Source organism: Microcaecilia unicolor, chromosome 4 (genome assembly GCF_901765095.1).
Source record: "Microcaecilia unicolor chromosome 4, aMicUni1.1, whole genome shotgun sequence".
Taxonomy (NCBI): domain Eukaryota; kingdom Metazoa; phylum Chordata; class Amphibia; order Gymnophiona; family Siphonopidae; genus Microcaecilia; species Microcaecilia unicolor.
In genome coordinates this window covers 212,183,777-212,203,802 of record NC_044034.1, presented here as the reverse complement: position 1 = coordinate 212,203,802, position 20,026 = coordinate 212,183,777, and the positions used below count along the sequence as shown (strand labels likewise).

Below are 20,026 nucleotides of genomic sequence, written 5' to 3'. Positions count from 1 at the left end.
CCATATCCTCAACCTCTCTCTCTCCACTGCAACCGTCCCTGACACCTTCAAGCATGCTGTAGTCACACCACTCCTCAAAAAAACATCACTTGACCCTACCTGTCCCTCCAACTATCGCCCCATCTCCCTCCTACCCTTCCTCTCCAAGATACTTGAATGTGCAGTTCACAGCCGCTGCCTTGATTTTCTCTCCTCTCATGCCATCCTCGATCTGCTTCAATCTGGCTTTCGCCCTCTACACTCGACAGAAATGGCACTCACTAAAGTCTGTAATGACCTGTTCCTTGCCAAATCCAAAGGTCATTACTCCATCCTCATCCTCCTCGACCTATCCGCCGCTTTTGACACTGTCAATCATAATTTACTTCTTGCCACACTGTCTTCATTTGGGTTCCAGGGCTCTGTACTCTCCTGGTTCTCCTCTTATCTTTCCCACCGTACCTTCAGAGTACACTCTCATGGATCTTCCTCCACCCCCATCCTGCTCTCTGTTGGAGTTCCTCAGGGATCTGTCCTTGGACCCCTTCTTTTTTCAATCTACATCTCTTCCCTGGGCTCGCTGATCTTATCTCATGGTTTCCAATATCATCTCTATGCCGACGACACCCAGCTTTATCTCTCCACACCAGACATCACTGCGGAAACCCAAGCCAAAGTATCAGCCTGCTTATCCGACGTTGCTGCCTGGATGTCCAACCGCCACCTGAAACTGAACATGTCCAAGACAGAGCTTATTGTCTTTCCACCCAAACCCACCTCTCAGTGGCGTAGCCAGACATGACATTTTGGGTGGGCCCAGAGCTAATATGGGTGGGCACCATGGGGTTGATATTCAACTGCTGGCAGGCTGTGCAGTTAAAGCCTGCTGCCAGTGCTGAACCAGGAAATTCAATGTTGCGCCCTATCCAGCAATCAGCATTGAATTTCTAGTTTTATTTTTGGCTGCTGGAACTTAAAACGGTTAACAGATATTCAGCGCTAAATGGTTAAGGTCCTATCTTTAGACAGGACTGCTATTTATGCAGTACTATTTAACTGCTTAACTCAGCACTGACCATCGGCACTAACTGGCTAAAACGGGCAACATAGCTGGTTAGCCGCTATGTGCTAGCCGCAAATATTTAGCGGAGATTACTGGCTATCTTCTGCTGAATATTTGTGGTTAGCCAGTTAAATGATATTTAAGTGGTCAGTGGCTGTTGCTGACTGGTTAAATAGCACTGAATATTGTGGGGGTATGTATATATAAATTGGGGGGGGGGGTATCAAACATATAAATTGCGAGTGACCGTACTCACCGCAAATGCGCAGTAGAGACCGAACATTCAAGGAGCAACACTCCAAACCCCGCCTCCACCAGCAGCTCCTGTACCGAACGTAATGCAGCCAATAGGGAGGGAAGGAGGGGCGTGGAAAACGGAAGAGGACGTAATGCAGCCAATAGGGAGGGAAGGAGGGGGCGTGGAAATCGGAGGAGGACATAATGCAGCCAATAGGGAGGGGAGGAGGGGGCGTGGAAATCGGAGGAGAACATAATGCAGCCAATAGGGAGGGGAGGGGGCGTGGAAAACGGAAGAGGACGTAATGCAGCCAATAGGGAGGGGAGGGGGCATGGAAAACGAAGGAGGACGTAATGCAGCCAATAAGGAGGGAAGGAGGGGGCGTGGAAATTGGAGGAGGACGTAATGCAGCCAATAGGGAGGGGAGGGGGCGTGGAAAACGGAGGAAGATGTAATGCAGCCAATAGGGAGGGGGCGTGGAAATCGGATGAGGACGTAATGCAGCCAATAGGGAGGGGAGGGGGCGTGGAAATCGGAGGAGGACGTAATGCAGCCAATATGGAGGGGAGGGGGTGGAAATTGACTACAAGGAGACACTGAACTTCCACTGCCACACAGCTCCAACAACTGAGTACAAGGAGACACTGAACCTCCACTGACACACAGCTCCAACAACTGAGTAGAAGGAGACACTGAACCTCCACTGCCACAAAGCTGCAACAACTGAGTACAAGGAGACACTGAACCTCCACTGACACACAGCTCCAACAACTGACTACAAGGAGACACTGAACCTCCACTGCCACAAAGCTCCAACAACTGACTACAAGGAGACACTGAACCTCCACTGCCACACAGCTCTAACAACTGACTACAAGGAGACACTGAACCTCCACTGCCACACAGCTCCAACAACTGACTACAAGGAGACACTGAACCTCCACTGCCACACAGCTCCAACAACTGACTACAAGGAGACACTGAACCTCCACTGCCACACAGCTCCAACAACTGACTACAAGGAGACACTGAACCTCCACTGACACACAGCTACAAGGAGACACTGAACCTCCACTGCCACACAGCTCCAACAACTGACTACAAGGAGACACTGAACCTCCACTGCCACACAGCTCCAACAACTGACTACAAGGAGACACTGAACCTCCACTGCCACACAGCTCCAACAACTGACTACAAGGAGACACTGAACCTCCACTGCCACACAGCTCCAACAACTGACTACAAGGAGACACTGAACCTCCACTGCCACACAGCTCCAACAACTGACTACAAGGAGACACTGAACCTCCACTGCCACAAAGCTCCAACAACTGACTACAAGGAGACAATGAACCTCCACTGCCACAAAGCTCCAACAACTGACTACAAGGAGACACTGAACCTCCACTGCCACACAGGAGACACTGAACCTCCACTGCCACACAGCTGCAACAGCTGACTACAAGGAGACACTGAACCTCCACTGAGACAGGGAGTACTAACAGCTCACAAGCACTCTCTCTCACTCACTCACACACTCTCTCTCATTCACTCACTCACACACACACAGAGAGACACCCAAGCACACACACACTAGCTGCTCACTCTCACACTCACTGTCTCTTTGGGAGGGCAGGGAACAGAGGACTGTGGCTTGACATGGGGTGAGGGAAGAGGACAGAGGAGGGTTGCTGGACATGGGGGGAGGACAGGGGACAGAGCAGACTTGCTACACATGGAGGTGAAATTAAAAAAACTCGCCCGTTTTAACGGGCTTAACGGCTAGTTAGTTTATAAAGCACCTGATTGGTGCAGAGGCAGAGATTGGGCGGGCCTGAGCTCAGATTGGGCGGGCCTAGGCCCATCCAGGCCCACCCGTAGCTACGCCCCTGCCACCTCTCCTCTCCCTCCACTCTCTATCTCAGTCGATGGCACCCTCATCCTCCCCGTCTCATCTCCCCGCAACCTCGGAGTTATCTTCGACTCCTCCCTCTCCTTCTCCGCGCATATCCAGCAGATAGCCAAAACCTGTTGCTTCTTTCTCTATAACATCAGCAAAATTCGCCCTTTCCTCTCTGAGCACACCACCCAAACTCTCGTCCACTCTCTCATTACCTCTCGCCTTGACTATTGCAACCTACTCCTCACTGGCCTCCCACTTAGCCATCTATCCCCCCTTCAATCCATTCAGAACTCTGCTGCACGTCTTATCTTCCGCCTGGACCGATATGCTCATATCACCCCTCTCCTCAAGTCACTTCAGTGGCTTCCGATCAGGTACCGCATACAGTTCAAGCTTCTCCTACTAACCTACAAATGCACTCAATCTGCAGCCCCTCAATACCTCTCTACCCTTATCTCCCCATACTCTCCTACCCGAAACCTCCGCTCACAGGACAAATCCCTCCTCTCTGTTCCCTTCTCCACCATTGCCAACTCCAGGCTCCGCCCTTTCTGCCTTGCCTCTCCCTATGCTTGGAACAAACTTCCTGAGCCCATACGCCAAGCGCCCTCCCTGCCCATCTTCAAATCCTTGCTCAAAGCCCATCTCTTCAATGTCACCTTCGGCACCTAACCATTTCACCTCTATCCAGGAAATCTGGACTGCCCCAATTTGACTGTCTGCACATGTTGTCCATTAGATTGTAAGCTCCTTCGAGCAGGGACCGTCCTTCTTTGTTAAACTGTACAGCGCTGCGTAACCCTAGTAGCGCTTTAGAAATGTTAAGTAGTAGTAGTATATCCCAAGAGCCTTGATGTAAATCTTCCTCCTGCTTGGGAACAAACCATACCCTCTACCACCTTTCATACAAAAGACATAGGAAATGGGTTATATACATGAGCTATTGAGGCCCACTCAAATGCTTTCTTTATAAGCAGAAACTGTGAGGCCCTGTGCCAAATCCAGTTATACTGTATAGCAGTGGTTCTTAAACTTGTCCTGAGGGGCCACCGGCCAGTTGGGTTTTCAGGATATCCTGAAAACGCGATTGGCTGATTGTCCCCCAGTGCAGGTTTGAGAACCTCTGCTATATAGCACAATAGGCCTGGTAAATTTGTAAATGCTTTCATATTTCAGACGCTCCAAGAAAGTATAATGTTATATCAGTAACATAGCCCAGGCTGGTCACAAATTGCTTAGCTTGTTTTCTTCCACACAAAAATGAAAGAAGTTTATGGTCAGTCCTTAGGGCAGCTGGTGTTACTGGGATTTTTTAGAATGCAAAGAGTTCCTTCACTACTGATATCTCTGCAGAGTGGACCTGCAGGAGTTTCCAGTTTCTTCCAGCCTGTCCCCACCCCGCTGTGCAGGAGGAACTGCTCCAGTGGGGATTCAGGGAGGTGCTTGGCTCAGACACACAGATGTCCTTGTTACTTACGACACTGAGGAAGGATGATCACAATTGCTGAGAAAAATAGAGTGTTGTAATAACTGAGAACACTATGATACTGAACCTGAGACTGCCGACTATGCAGACAGCTGCAACATCCCGGTGCTTCCCAAACATAGGGCTTCAGTGAGACCGGATGACATGGGGGACAGGAAGGTACAGGTAATCTAGTATTAATCATTTTTTCCTTCTGCACCTCCCTTTGTCCAGTCATTGCAGAGAGGAGCAAGAAGAGACGGAGGTGTGTGAATTAGTGATGTATATGCTCTCACACCCTCTGCAGGGGGATACATCACAGGATGGAAGCCAAAGAGAACTGGGTTCCCATCAGGTGAGTTGTTAACAGGTGCAGGTTATATAAAGAAAAAAAGAAATCTCTGTGGGGGTCTTTTACTAAGGCACGCTCACGTTTTTAGCGCATGCTAAAAATGTGAGCGCACCTTAGTAAAACGGGGTCTGTATTCAGGCAGACTCGCTCTGTTAAAACTTCAAGTTTCAGCTTGCAGAACAGAACAGTAGCCTAGTGGTTAGTGCAGTGAACTATACATCAAAGGACATGGGTTCAAGCCCCACTATAGCTGCTCTCTGTATACTTTGTATTTCTGGTCTTCTTGCTGCTTCATCCTGCCCCTTTTAAGGCTGGCAGCATAGTAAAACAATTATATGTTTAGACCAAGGATGGGTAGCCACTACTACTCATCGTTTCTATAGTGCTACTAGACGTACGCAGCGCTGTACACCTGAACATGAAGAGACAATCCCTGCTCGACCTTGAGGGCCACAACCCAGTCAGGTTTTCAAGTTTGCCCCAATGAACATGCTGCTACTACTACTACTTATTATTTCTATGGCGCTACTAGATGTATGCAGCGCTGTTCACGGGACATGAAGAGACAGTCCTTGCTTGACAGAGCTTACAATCTAATTAGGACAGGCAAACAGGACAAATAAGGGGTAATGGAATTACTAAGGTGGGAATGATACAACATGGGTACTGAACAAGTGATTAAGGGTTCGGGATAAACACGAAAGAATCCTGTTTAGAAGGAATGGTTCCATGGAATCTTAGCGGAGATTGGGTGGTGACACCGGTAATTGGAAACAAAACGGGAGCTGGGCAGACTTCTACGGTTTACGCCCTGATTGAGACTGAATAGATTTTATTTATTTATTGCACTTGTATCCCATATTTTCCCACCTATTTGCAGGCTCAATGTGGCTTACAAAACCTGTAATGGCAACGCCATTCCAGGTTACAGAAATACATTTGGTGTTAAAAATATGACAAGAGTAGTAAACTTAACATATCGATCTGATCAGACAGTTGAAGAAAAAAGAAAAAAAAAGACATTCATAATCAGGGACGCTTAGAGGTGTGTTATAGTTAGTTATGGGTTTTCATGGTAAGCTTTGGTGAAGAGAGAGGTTTTCAATGATTTGCGGAAGTTGGTTAGATAGGGATGGGCTGGAGTGTAAATTTTAAGGGGCTTCGATGTTAGCTTCAGAACTTAGTACAAGAACAGTACTGGGCAGATTTCTACGGTCTGTGCCCTGAGAAAGGCAAGGACAAATCAAACTCGGGTATACATATAAAGTATCACATATCATGTAAAATGAGTTTATCTTGTTGGGTAGACTGGATGGACCGTACAGGTCTTTATCTGCCGTCATTTACTATGTTACTATATACTTTACTATGTAAAAGCATCATCAAAAAGGTGGGCTTTTAGCCTAGATTTGAAGACGGCCAGAGATGGAGCTTGATGTACTGGCTCAGGAAGTCTATTCCAGGCATATGGTGCAGCAAGATAAAAGGAATGGAGTCTGGAGTTAGCAGTGGAGGAGAAGGATACAGATAAGAGAGATTTACCCAGTGAACTTAGTTCCCAGTGAGTGTAGGGAGAGATGAGTGGAAAGGTACTGAGGAGCTGTAGAGCGAATGCACTTGTAAGTCAATAAGAGGAGTTTGAACTGTATTAGGAAATGGATAGAGAGCCAATGAAGTAACTTGAGAGGGCTATGAGCATAGCATGAGATTGATTTGTATGTACTGCTTCCACTGTATGCAAATAGATCTCATGCATATTCATTGTGGAAATCCCGACAATCCAACTGAGTTGTGGCCCTCAAGGATCATGGCTGCTCACCCCTGATTTTGACTGTCTAAAACAGTGTTCTACATTGCAAGGCCTGGGGGCTGGTGGCGGCCCCCGTTGACCCTGTGTGGCCCCCTGACTCTTTCCCCAGTATACAGTCTGTACCATGCAGCGTGTGATGAGTTTGAATTATGTGCTACCCAAATCCCACTCTGTTCTCACGAGACTGAAAGAGTATCCTGCAGTTCAAACTCACTGAGAGCTACATGGTGCTGGAAGAAAACAGAATATCTGTTCAAGAGGTGGCACCACACAAGCATCCACAAAACGTATAGGAGGGGGTGGGGGAGCCACTGTGAGGGATGATGGTGGAGGTTGACAAGGGTGTCTGACACTTTGTCTAGTGATGGTCCTGGCTCTCACATCGAACGCTGTTTTACTAAATGGTCCCCACTTGAAAAATAGTGAAGATCTCTGGTCTATAACGCCAAACTATCACTGGGAGCTTGTGTGAATAATGAAAATATGCTTTTGTGTCTTTGTATATATTGGTTTAGTATTAACCAGGTCCTGATTTAAGATTTTGATGCACCTAGACAAGAGCACACAACAGATTTCAGAGAGAAGTGGTAGGGGATATGTGTGGAAAGAGATCCCAAAGATTAGACAGCCAGAGGAGAAGAACAGGTAAGCAGGAGCAGGCTCTTCTTTGGTCTGGGTTCTTGTTGCCTTCTCAAATTTGACATCCTTGACTTTTGTCTGTTGTTATGACTAGTATTAAACATTGAGAGGCCCACGGCATCAACCAGGCAGGGGGCCCCAAAGTTTGCTTATATACTATGCTTACTTCAATGTGAGGCAGGCTCTGGGCCACCTATGGCAAGAGGGCTCAGGGCAATTGTCCTGTCTGCAACCCCTAATCCTAACCCTGTATGTTGCTTATGTCTAAATCCACACCTGGCATTAATTAGCCAGGACTATTGTTAAGTTAGTCTTCTTTCCCCATCAACTCCCCCCCCCCCCCCCCCCCCCGCCTACATATTTCTCCCCTCCATCTTCAAATCCCTTTTCTCAAGCAGTATGCCTGGGTAACAGTAGGGAATCCTAGAGGCTTAGAGGGGTACCTCTTCCGACACCCCCCCCCCCAACATTGCTCTTTCCTCAACAAAGGCAGTAACAACAGGAGCAACAGCAGCTGCCTTCTAGCTCTCCCCAATCATAATTTTATGCACTTTTTTGAGGTACACTCCACTCCTCAGCTCTGACAGACTGAAACCCCAAACCTAGATCTTCCACATCACTGTGCATACTAACTGGCCTGCGGGACACGCTGAAGCAGCTCACGATAATTTTGCAATGTGCATGAGCAAACCGTGCACTAAAAAAAATGCCTTTTTTTGCAGAGAGGATGTTTGTGGGGGGGCCAGAGAGTAGGCATTTTCTGGCTGTGCTAAATATGGCCTTAGTGCTTAGGAAAGACCCCAATAAGGGCACACTAAGACCACTTTTTAGAACAGCTTAGTAAAAGGACCCCTAAGCTTTTTGGTACAAAGTCCTTAATAGCTGGTTCCCTCTCCACTGGGAATTCAGCTTACTGGAGCATGCTGTCCACGTGGATCTTTATGGACTTTCCTCTGGTCCCCTCCTATTCTCTCAGGCTTGCTATCTCAGCACTTCTTCTTTCTTCTTGGAAGGTCGTGGTGGTGGGCTGGTTCCCTGTTCCAGCTATTGCCTATGGCTATTACAACAGCTTGCTAAATACGCTCCTTACTGCTCTCTACTCCTTCTCCCTCCAGAAGCAGTAACATAGTAAGTGACTGTGTTATCCAGAGATACTCTTTCCATAACATAATGATGTAGTGGCTAGGGAATCAAGAGCCAAAGACAAGAAAACTACCCTTAGCTAAGTATTTATACCACCACAGTTTCTCTCCAAGAAGTGTCTTTTCATACCATTGTGAGTCACTGGCAGGAGAACCAGGAGAATTTTGCTGCATGACTTATATTCCACCAGTGTTGCTATGCTCATAAGAATATAAGAGTAGCCATACTGGGTCACACCAATGCTCCATCTAGCCCAGTATCCTGTTTCCAACAGTGGCCAAGCCAGGTTACAGGTACCTGATAGGAACCCAAATTATGGCAACATTCTATGCTACCAATCCCAGGGCAAGCTGCTGCTTCTCCATGTCTGTCTCAATAGCAGACTATGGACTTTTAATCCAGGAAATTGTCCGAACCTTTTTAAAACCCATATACGCTATCCACTGTTACCACATCCTCCAGCAAAGAGTTCCAGAGCTTAACTATTTGTTGAGTGAAAAAATATTTCCTCCTATTTGTTTTAAAAGTATTTCCATGTAACTTCCTTGAGTGTCCCTTAATCTTTGTACTTTTGGAATGAGTATAAAATCGATTTACTTCTACTTGCTCTACACCACTCAGGATTTTGTAGACCTCAATCATATCTCCCCTCACCCATCTCTTTTCCAATCTGAAGAGCCTTAACCTCTTTAACCTTTCCTCATATGAGAGGAATTCCATCCCTTATCATTTTAGTCGCTCTTCTTTGAACCTTTTCTAATTCCGCTATATCTTTTTTGAGATACAGCGACCAGAACTGAATGCAGTACTCAAGGTGCAGTTGCACCATGGCGCGATACAGAGACATTATAGTATTTTCGGTCTTATTCACCATCCTTTTCCTAATAATTCATAGCATCCTGTTTGCTTTTTTGGCATCCGCCGCACACCGAGCAGAAGATTTCAGCGTATTATCTACAATGGCACCTAGATCTTTTTCTTGAGTGCTGACCCCCCAAGGTGGACCCTAGAATCTGGTAACTATGATTCAGACTATTCTTTCCAATATGCATCACCTTGCATTTGTCCACATTAAATTTCATCTGCCATTTAGATGCCCAGTTTTCCAATTTCCTAAGATCTTCCTGTAATATTTCACAGACCACTCATATTTTAACAACCTTGAATAGTTTTGTATCATCTGCAAATATAATCACCTTACTCGTCGTTCCGATTTCCACATCATTTATAAATATGTTAAATAGCACCATTCCAAGTATGGATCCCTGCAGCACTCCACTGTTCACCCTCCTCTATTGAGAGAAATGACCCTCTGTTTTCTGTCCAATAACCAGAACCTTGGCTCCTATCCCATGACTCTTTAATTTTGTCAGGAGTCTCTCATGAGGAACTTTTTCAAAAGCTTTCTGAGAATCTAGATACAATACATCAACCGGCTCACCTTTATCCACATGTTTATTCATGCCTTCAAAGAAATTAAGCAAATTGGTGAGGCAAGACTTCCCTTGGCTGAACCCATGCTGACTCTGTCTCATTAAACCACATTTGTCTATGTGTTCTGTAATTTTATTCTTTATCATAGTTTCCACTATTTTGCCCAGCACCAACATCAGGCTTACTGGTCTGTAATTTCCCAGATCACCCATGAAACCCCGTTTTAAAAATCAGTATCACTGACCACCCTCCAATCTTCAGGTACTATGGACGATTTTAATGACCGGTTACATATTACTAACAGCAGATCATCAATTTCATGCTTGAGTTCTTTCAGTACCCTTGGATGTATGTCATCCATTCCAGGTGATTTACTACTCTTTATCAATTTGGCTCAGCACATCTTCCAAGTTCACTGAGATTTCTTTCAGTTCATCTGCACCATTACCCTTGAAAACCATTGCCGGTACAGGCAGATCTCTTACATCTTCTTCCGTAAAGACCGAAGCACAGAATTAATTCAGTTTCTCCACTACAGCTTTGTCCTTCCTGAGTGCCCTTTAGCTCCTTCATTATCTAACAGTCCCACAGAATCCCTCACAGGATTTCTGCTTCTGATGTACCTGAAAAATTTGTTACTGTGAGTTTTAGCCTCTGCGGCAAGTTTCTCTTCATATTCTGTTTTGCCCTTCATTATTAATGCTTTGCATCTGACTTGCCAGTGCTTATGTTGCTTCATCAGCCTTTGTAGTGCTTGGTCCAGTCTTCAGCCCCTGTTTCTCCATCAACCTGCTTGCACTTTTCTCCTCCTTATACAGACTCTACTATCTTGACAGACCTAACAGATCCATGCTTTTGTGAGTCCTTGTCTTCATGATGTTCTCTCTTTATCCTTCCTCTTCTCCTATCCCTTCTTCCTCTAGCTGTGATATCCTGTGTTCATGCACCCAAAGTCTAATGGGCCTGGTAGAGATTCCCTTCTGCACCCCTCTTACCTGATTGCTTTGTCTGTGACCTTACTTCACCTTCTTCCTCTCCACATCTACTTTCTTCTTCTAGTTCTCACTTTTTTTCTGGCACCACTTATTTACAAAATAATGGAGTATAAGAATGTGAGAATTACCATGGACAATTATGTCTTAGTCCCTGAGATCTCTTCAGACTCCAAATAGTTATACAAAATATTTTTTTCCAGAACTAAGCAATTTCTACTCGATTCCAATCCATTCAGTTAAACCCTGAAGACGACCACTGCCTGGCCATCCATAGATTTTTGCCTCTTTCCAAATTCATCAAATTCAGCGTTACTTCTGGACACAGATTTTTGTTTCCAGAGAATGATACCTAGAGATCCCGTCAAATGCTGCGTCGGACTCCTCACCACCCACCTCAGGTTAAAATACTTCTGCTTGACTTAGGGGTTTTGAATAGTTTGCTTACTCTTCATCTATGGTAATAAATAGAAATAAAATAAAACAGAGAAAAAAATACCACCTTTTTTTATTGGACTAACTTAATACATGTTTTCATTAGCTTTTGAAGGCAATGCCTTCTTCTTCAGATCAGAAATGAGCAAATGTTGTCAAATCAGAAAATGTAAGTGAAATATAAAAGCATTCCAATGACAGTCTCACAGGGTGGGGTGGGTAAGGTGAGAAACAGGGAGAGATGGATAGGTGACAAGAGGGTGATAAAGCAGTATAATTTAATGGTTTATAATGTGATAGAAAACCCAGATCTTTGTTAAGTCCTGTCTGGTGGGTGTCAAAATATTTAATCATTTTGACTTCAAAGGACTTGTGTTCCTGGATTGTCTTAAAATGTCCTTTCAGTATACTCACTATAAAATAATTGATGCGGTGGTTTCTGGTTCTGGTTTCGTGAAGTGTTGTCCCACAGACTACTACTACTACTACTATTTAGCATTTCTATAGCGCTACAAGGCATACGCAGCGCTGCACAAACATAGAAGAAAGACAGTCCCTGCTCAAAGAGCTTACAGTCTAATAGACAAAAAATAAATAAAGTAAGCAAATCAAATCAACTAATGTGAACGGGAAGGAAGAGAGGAGGGTAGGTGGAGGCGAGTGGTTACGAGTCAAAAGCAATGTTAAAGAGGTGGGCTTTCAGTCTAGATTTAAAGGTGGCCAAGGATGGGGCAAGACGTAGGGGCTCAGGAAGTTTATTCCAGGCGTAGGGTGCAGCGAGACAGAAGGCGCGAAGTCTGGAGTTGGCAGTAGTGGAGAAGGGAACAGATAAGAAGGATTTATCCATGGAGCGGAGTGCACGGGAAGGGGTGTAGGGAAGGACGAGTGTGGAGAGATACTGGGGAGCAGCAGAGTGAATACATTTATAGGTTAGTAGAAGAAGTTTGAACAGGATGCGAAAACGGATAGGGAGCCAGTGAAGGGTCTTGAGGAGAGGGGTAGTATGAGTAAAGCGACGCTGGCGGAAGATGAGACGGGCAGCAGAGTTTTGAACCGACTGGAGAGGGGAGAGGTGACTAAGTGGGAGGCCAGCAAGAAGCAGATTGCAGTAGTCTAAACAAGAGGTGACAAGGGTGTGGATGAGGGTTTTGGTAGAGTGCTCGGAAAGAAAGGGGCGGATTTTACGGATGTTGTAAAGAAAGAAACGACAGGTCTTGGCGGTCTGCTGGATATGAGCAGAGAAGGAGAGAGAAGAGTCAAAGATGACCCCAAGGTTTCGAGCTGAGGAGACAGGGAGAATGAGAGAGCCATCAACAGAAATAGAAAACGGCGGGAGCGGGGAGGTGGGTTTGGGGGGGAAAATGAGAAGCTCGGTTTTGGTCATATTTAATTTCAGGTGGCATTGAGACATCCAGGCAGCAATGTCAGACAAGCACGCTGAAACTTTGGTTTGGATGCAAGGTGAGATATCAGGGGTAGAAAGGTAGATTTGGGAGTCATCAGCAGAGATGACATCCTGGTTGGCATTATGATGTTTAATATGATGTCTGTGTAAATTGATTATTGTCTTCAGCATCTGGCTTGTCTCTCCAATATAGCGCCCTGTTTCACACTTTTTGCATTCAATCAGTGGCGTACCAAGGGGGGGGCGGTGGGGGTGGTCCGCCCCGGGTGTCAGTGGGTGGGGGGGTGATCCGCTTCGCTCCCGCTGCTCCCACTTTACCTTAAAAAATTTTTTTTTGAAGCGTCGTTGCAGGCAGCGCCTTGCGTCTGCCCTGCTTGTTGTAAAAAGTAAATCTCTTTGCTTCGTCGTCGTCGGGCCTCACTATGTCCCGCCCTCCTCTGAGGTAATTTCCGCGAGGGCGGGACATAGTGAGGCCCGACGACGACGAAGCGAAGAGATTTACTTCTTTTACAAGCAGGACAGACGCGAGGCGCTGCCTGCAACGACGCTTCAAAATTTTTTTTTTTAAAGTAGGGTGGGAGCAGGAGAGTCGGGTCGGGGTGGGGTCCTCAGATGGGAGAGGGGTATTGTGGGGGTTCTCACATGCTGGGAGAGGAGGGGGTTTTCATATGGGAGAAGGGGACTGAGTGGAGAGGGGGCTCTCAGATGGGAGAGGGGTGTTCTGGGGGTTCTCACATGGGGGGAAGGGGTTTTTTATATGGAAAAGGGGACTGGGGTGGGGAGGGGGTTCTCAGATGGGAGAGGGGTGTTCTCACATGGGGAGGGGAGGGGGGTTTTATATGGGAGAAGGGGACTGGGGTGGGGAGGGGGTTCTCAGATGGGAGAGGGGTGTTGTGGGGGTTTCTGACATGGGGGGAAGGGGTTTTTATATGGGAAAAGGGGACTGGGGTGGGGAGGGGGTTCTCAGATGGGAGAGGGGTGTTCTCACATGGGGAGGGGAGTGGTTTTTTATATGGGAGAAGGGGACTGGGGTGGGGAGGGGGTTCTCAGATAGGAGAGGGGTGTTGTGGGGGTTCTTAGATGGGGAGGGGTTTTCAGATGGGAGAAGGGGACTGGAGTGGGGAGGGGTTTCCAGAAGGGAGAAGGGGACTGGGGTGGGGAGGGGGGTTCTCAGATGGGAGAGGAGAGGGGTGTTCTGGGGATTCTCAGATGGGAGAAGGACTGGGGTGGGGAGGGGGTTCTCAGATGGGAGAAGGGGACTGGGGTGGGGTGGGATGGGGGTTCTCAGATGGGAGAAGGGGGCTCTCAAATGGGAGAAGGGGGCTGGAACTAGGGTCTGAGAAGGGGTCATGACGGAAAATGGGGCATGCCTGGGTCAGGTGGGAGAATGGGTCGGGCTGAAAAGGGGGGCACGGCATGTAGATGAAGGGGGCTGAAACTGGGGGCTGAAGGAGGGTAGGTGGGATAAGGGAGCTAGTATTGGGACTGGGGGCTGAAAGGCGGCAGGGGCTGAAATTGTGGGGACTGGGGGCTGAAAAGGAGACAGGGAGAAGTGGCTGGGGCTGAAGCTCAGGACTGGTGACAGAAAAGGGCTGGGGTTGAAACTGGGGGCTAAAAGGGGACAGGGAGAAGTGGCTGGGGCTAAAGCTCGGGACTGGTGGGAGAAAAGGACTGGGGCTGAAACTGGGGACTGGTGGGATAGTGGGGCTGGAACTGGGGGCTGAAAAAAGGGGAAGAGAGAGGGGACAGATCCTGGATGGAAGGGGGAGGAGAGGGAGGGCAGACCCTGGATGGATGGGGAGAGGGAGGGCAAATGATGGATTGAAGGGGCAGAGAGAAAGGGCAGACAGTGGATGGAAGGGATAGAAAGGGCAGACAGTGAATGGAAGGGGGAGAGAGAGAGGGCAGACAGGGGCAGATGGTGGATGGAAGGGGCAGAGATAGAGGGCAGATGTAGATGGAAGGGGCAGGGAGAGAGGGCAGACATTGGATGGAGGAGACAGCAGAGAGGGCAGACACTGGATGGCAGAGAGAGAACAAAGACAGATGCTGGATGGAAGGAAGACAGTGAAAAGAAGATGAGGAAAGCAGAAACCAGAGACGACAAACTGTAAATAAAATATATATTTTTAATTTTTTTTGCTTTAGGATAAAGTAGTATTGTAGCTGTGTTAATGTTTATAATAGAACATGTAAACAAGGTAATCTTTTTATTGGACTAATTTTAATACATTTTGGCTAACTTTCGGAGAACAAAACCCCCTTCCTCAGGTCCGGATAGGATATTGTAACAGCACTACACTGTATGACTGAGGAAGGATGTTTTTGGCCTCTGAAAGCTAAATGTATTAGTCCAATAAAATGGTATTATTTTATTTCTATATTTGTTTTATTCTATTTGTTAATTTGTAAAGTGGTGATTGGTACTTGTTAGTTTTTTCAAATTTACATCTGCTGTCTTTATGTTTTGCACAGTACTAGGGGACATTTTCTGTTTCTGTGGTGTTTGCATTGTATGCAGAGTCTGGCATCTTGGGGGTTCAGTTTAATTTTTGTCTAAATAGAAAGGTTATTGCTTATTCTATAGTGGATTAGGGTGTATCTGTGCTTGTAAAAAAGACATGGCTTTCGGTTGGCATTGACTGTGCAAGATGGACGATCTGTGTTATTCTGCCTGGTTTCGTTTTACAGTAGGTGAATTGATGTTCTAGTGCTCACTGTAGTGTTTAAGATGCTTTCCTTTTCCTTGTGTGACTTGTAGAAATTACTGCTTATGGTATGCTAGAATTGCTCTATAGGTCCTGAGTGTTTTGTATTCTCGGCATGCCTAGTACTAGATTTTGGAGGGGGGGGTGTTTAAAAAATGACCTGCCCCGGGTGTCAACTACCCTAGGTACGCCACTGCATTCAATGACATATACCACATTTGAAAATGAGAACGTGTAGGATCTTCATCTATGGAAATGAGCAGCTCTCATTCCTCTTGTGGTCACATCTTAACGCCAACTGCTTACACAAGCCTCTTTCCTGTTCTCTTTCACTCTCATACTAGGAATCTATTTGCCATCTCCAAAATTACCTCATTGATTGTATTTATGCTTATATTCGATCTATTACTATTGCTATGCAGTTAACCAAATTATAAATTTTATGTCGAGCTGTACCTGCTGTGCACTGCCTTGAGTGAATCTCTTCATAAAGGCGGATAATAAATCCCAATAAATAATGTGCATACCTATCCCAGAGAACTATGGAGCTCATTTTCAATACACTTAGACTTACAAAGTTCCATAGGTTAGCATACAACTTTGTAAGTCTAAGTGCTTTGAAAATATGCCTCCACGCCTCCCATACTCTTGCTAGGCATGGAAATAATTAGCTAGTATTAACTCAGTGAGGCTAGGTAGAAAAAGCGACTACCAAAGTCAGAAGGATGCTTGGGTGCATAAAGAGAGGCATGACCAGCAGGAAAAAGGAGGTGATAATGCCGTTGTATTAGTCTCTGGTGAGGCCTCATTGGAGTACTGCGTGCAGTTCTGGAGACTGCACCTATGGAAAGATATAAACAGGATGGAGTCGGTCCAGAGGGTGGCTACAAAATTAGTAAGCGGTCTTGAATGCAAAAATTATAGTGACAGGCTTATGAATATCAACATGTATATGCTGGAAGAGAGGAGGGAGAGAGGAGATATGATAGAAACGTTTAAATATCTCAAGGGCATTTATGTACAGGAAGAGAGCCTTTTTCAAATGAGAGAGCTCTGGAATGTGGGGGCATACTACAAATTTGAGAGGGAATAGGCTCAGGAGTAACCTAAGGAAGTATTTCACAGAAAGGGTGGTGGAGGTGTGGAATGGCCTCCCGGTGGAGGTGGTGGAGTTGAGGACTGTTCCAGAGTTTAAAAAGGCATGGGATAAGCATGTGGGATCACTTAGGAACAGGAAGAATTAGGGGTTACAGAGGATGGGCAGACTGGATGGGTCATATGGCCTTTATCTGCCGTCATGTTTCTATGTTTCTATACAAATCCCATGCACACAGTGGAGCAAACTAAGGGCTTGATCAAGTGAGGTAGCAAACTTAGGCCCCCTTTTACAAAGTCGCGCTAGCAGCTGTTGGTGCAGTAATGCCGACACAGCCCATTCATTTGATCAATCAAGCTCTCAATTTGCTCCACTGTGTCTGCATTCCCGCGCAGCAGCCACTAGCATGGCTTTGTAAAAGAAAAAGGGGGGGGGGGGGTAGTAAGCGGAATTGTGGCAGGTCTTGTCCTATGAGTAGGAGGCTATCTCATAAGAGAAACAAGTATGTTGGGAGCCACAGATAGAAAGTGGATTTTATGGAAAAGCTTGAATAGATGCTAGGACCCACCTATAGCAGTTAATCACTAAAATCACTAAAAACAAACCTGTTCAAAAAGGCATACCACAATGATCCATCCTAAATACCAGACAACGAAATTTATACTGAAGACCCATCTCTTCAACAAGACATACCACCAAGATCAACAAATGTGATCTCTTCCACACATATCCAACTCTCTATACTTGACTGCTTAATTTACTCTGTCACTTATCAACTTTAATGCAATACCACTTTGTATTTCTCATTCTGGAAATGGCGATCGCCATTACGTAGGGTTACCATACGTTCGGATTTACCCGGATAGGTTTTGCCAGTCCGCCCGTTTGTCTGGCTTTCTGGACAAACGGGCGGGCGGTGGGCCTATCTTAGCCTCCCCTCCCCTTCCCTTACTTACTATCTACTGCCCTGGTGGTCTAGTGACCTCTTCGGGGCAGGAAAGAGCGCCCTCTTTCCTGCCCGGAGTGCTGCCTTGCCCTGTATTCTGTTGCTGTGATGGTTTCGGGATTCAAAATGGTCGCCGACAGTTGAAGTGGCCACGTGAGACTTCAACTCTCGGCGACCATTTTGAATCCCAAGACCGTCACAGCAACAGGATGCAGGGCAAGGACAGAGCTCCAGGCAGGAAAGAGGGGGCTCTTTCCTGACCCAAAGACGTCACTAGACCACCAGGGCAGTAGATAGTAAGTAAGGGGAGGGGAGGTGACCCGGGGGAGGGGAGGTGACGGGGGGGGGGGGGGCAGGGGAGGGGAATATGTGACCCAGGGGGATGGGAATATATGACAGGGGCGGGACAAGAATGTGGAAGGGGCGGGGTGTGGGCGGGGTGCGGGGCATGGGCAGGGCAGGGGGCGGGACGTGTCCTCTTTTTCAGAGGACAAAATATGACAACCCTACCATTAGGGCATAATGTAAGCCACATTGAGCCTGCAAATAGGTGGTAAAATGTGGGATACAAATGCAACAAACAAACAAACAAATAAATTAAATCAAGAAGGTATTTCAGTATAGAAATGTTTTGGGGTTTTTAAAAATCTGCTTTAAGTATCTACAGTGAATACCACCAGCTGACCTGAATTAATTTTCCAGTAGCTTAACACTCTGCGATGGTAGCAATGGCCTAGAAATATATTTCCCTTGCCTTCTGCAAGCTGCACGTTCTTTCTGATCCTTCCTTGGGAAACAGTGCACCATTAGCCAGCAGCAGTCATCAAACAGACCTTCCCCCACCTTCCTTCCAGCAAGGCAGTATCAGGAGCCCGACTCTGGGAATGTTTACACATAGCAAAGCACACCAAGCCAAGCCCTGCATGAACGGTGTTTACACAGCAGCAACAGCAGACTCAGCACAGCGCAGTGGGCCATTGCTAGATCCAGGTAAAAAGTAGTTTGACATTTTTTTAATGCAAAGCTGTGGGTTTTCATTTTGGAGGGAACAGGCCAATAGGTCACACACTGGGAAGAAAAGGAACTGTAGGATATAGGTCTTGCTGGGGACCCTTGCGTGCAGAGTTCAGGCGGACACAGCTCTGTGGGTGATGGAGAGCAGAGAAGTGACACTTGCACTGCTTTCTTCCAAGTTCCTTGTTTACACAGTATTTCAATTTTCATGTGCACTTTTCACCTGCCCAACAAGGGTGGGAAAGGGTAGAGGGAGTTGGTGACTGCTAAGGTCCACCGTAGTTCTTGCAACATGAAACAGAAAGCTTCCTTCTGGAGTTCATTGGATGTAATGTGCACAGGTAACTTATCAAGGAGTGCCTGGAAATTGCTTTTAAATCAAGTCTGTGGCACCCAGCACGAGGTAATATTTTTTGTATCTTTCTGCACATTTTCTTGGTCTCTGACTGAATTTCTTGGTACTTGAGGATCTTCTCTCTCTACAGAATAATCATTTGGCACTGAAAATTTATCAATGTATTTATTTGTTGCATTTGTATCCCACATTTCCCCACCTATTTGCAGGCTCAATGTGGCTTACATAGTACCGTAAAGGCGTTCGCCAATTCCGGTATAAACAGGTACACAGTGATGTTATGGTAGAATAAGGTTCATGTGCAACAAACATATTAGGGAATCGTATAGAGGAAGAGTTAAGTTATATCCATTACATTCTTTGGTTTCGTAGTGTTGCAGGGTTCAGGTATTTAAGTAGGGTCGGTAGGGTATGCCTTTTTGAACAAGTAGGTTTTTAGTGATTTCCGGAAGTTTAGGTGGTTATAGGTTGTTTTCACGGCTTTTGGTAGTGCGTTCCATAGTTGTGTGCTTATGTAGGAAAAGCTGGATGCATAAGTTGATTTGTATTTGAGTCCTTTGCAGCTTGGGTAGTGGAGGTTTAGATATGTTCATGTTGATCCGGTTGTATTTCTGGTAGATTGATGAGGTCTGTCATGTATCCCGGGGCCTCGCCGTAGATAATCTTATGAACCAGGGTGCAAATTTTGAAAGCAGTACGTTCTTTGATTGGGAGCTAGTGCAATTTTTCATGGAGGGGCTTGGCGCTTTCGAATTGTGTTTTTCCAAATATAAGCCTGGCTGCCATGTTTTGAGCGGTCTGAAGTTTCTTTATGAGTTGTTCTTTGCATCCCGCATAAATTCCATTGCAGTAATCTAGGTGGCTTAGAGGCATATTTTCAAAGCACTTAGCCTCCCAAAGTTCCATAGAAACCTAGGAACTTAGCCTCCCAAAGTGCTTTGAAAATATGCCTCTTTGTATCATTGATTGTATCAGGTTCCGAAATGTTTCGGGAAGAATGGTTTCACGTGTTTGAGTTTCCACATTGAGTGGAACATTTTCTTAAA

At 46.2% G+C, this 20,026-nt stretch overlaps 1 protein-coding gene across 2 annotated transcripts in view; it reads left to right on the top strand.

Annotated features, from left to right (window-relative positions):
* The first annotated feature begins 4,725 nt into the window (after positions 1-4,725).
* The window catches only part of SIGIRR (single Ig and TIR domain containing), a 126,709-nt gene continuing 111,408 nt past the window's right edge, over positions 4,726-20,026 (top strand). Inside the window, exon 1 of one of the 2 annotated variants that reach the window (XM_030201204.1) lies at positions 4,726-4,837. In XM_030201204.1, the coding sequence (XP_030057064.1) occupies positions 4,817-4,837 (21 nt within the window). In that variant the 5' untranslated portion in view covers positions 4,726-4,816. The remainder of the gene's footprint in view (positions 4,838-20,026) is intronic. The other variant, XM_030201203.1, reaches the window with a different exon arrangement.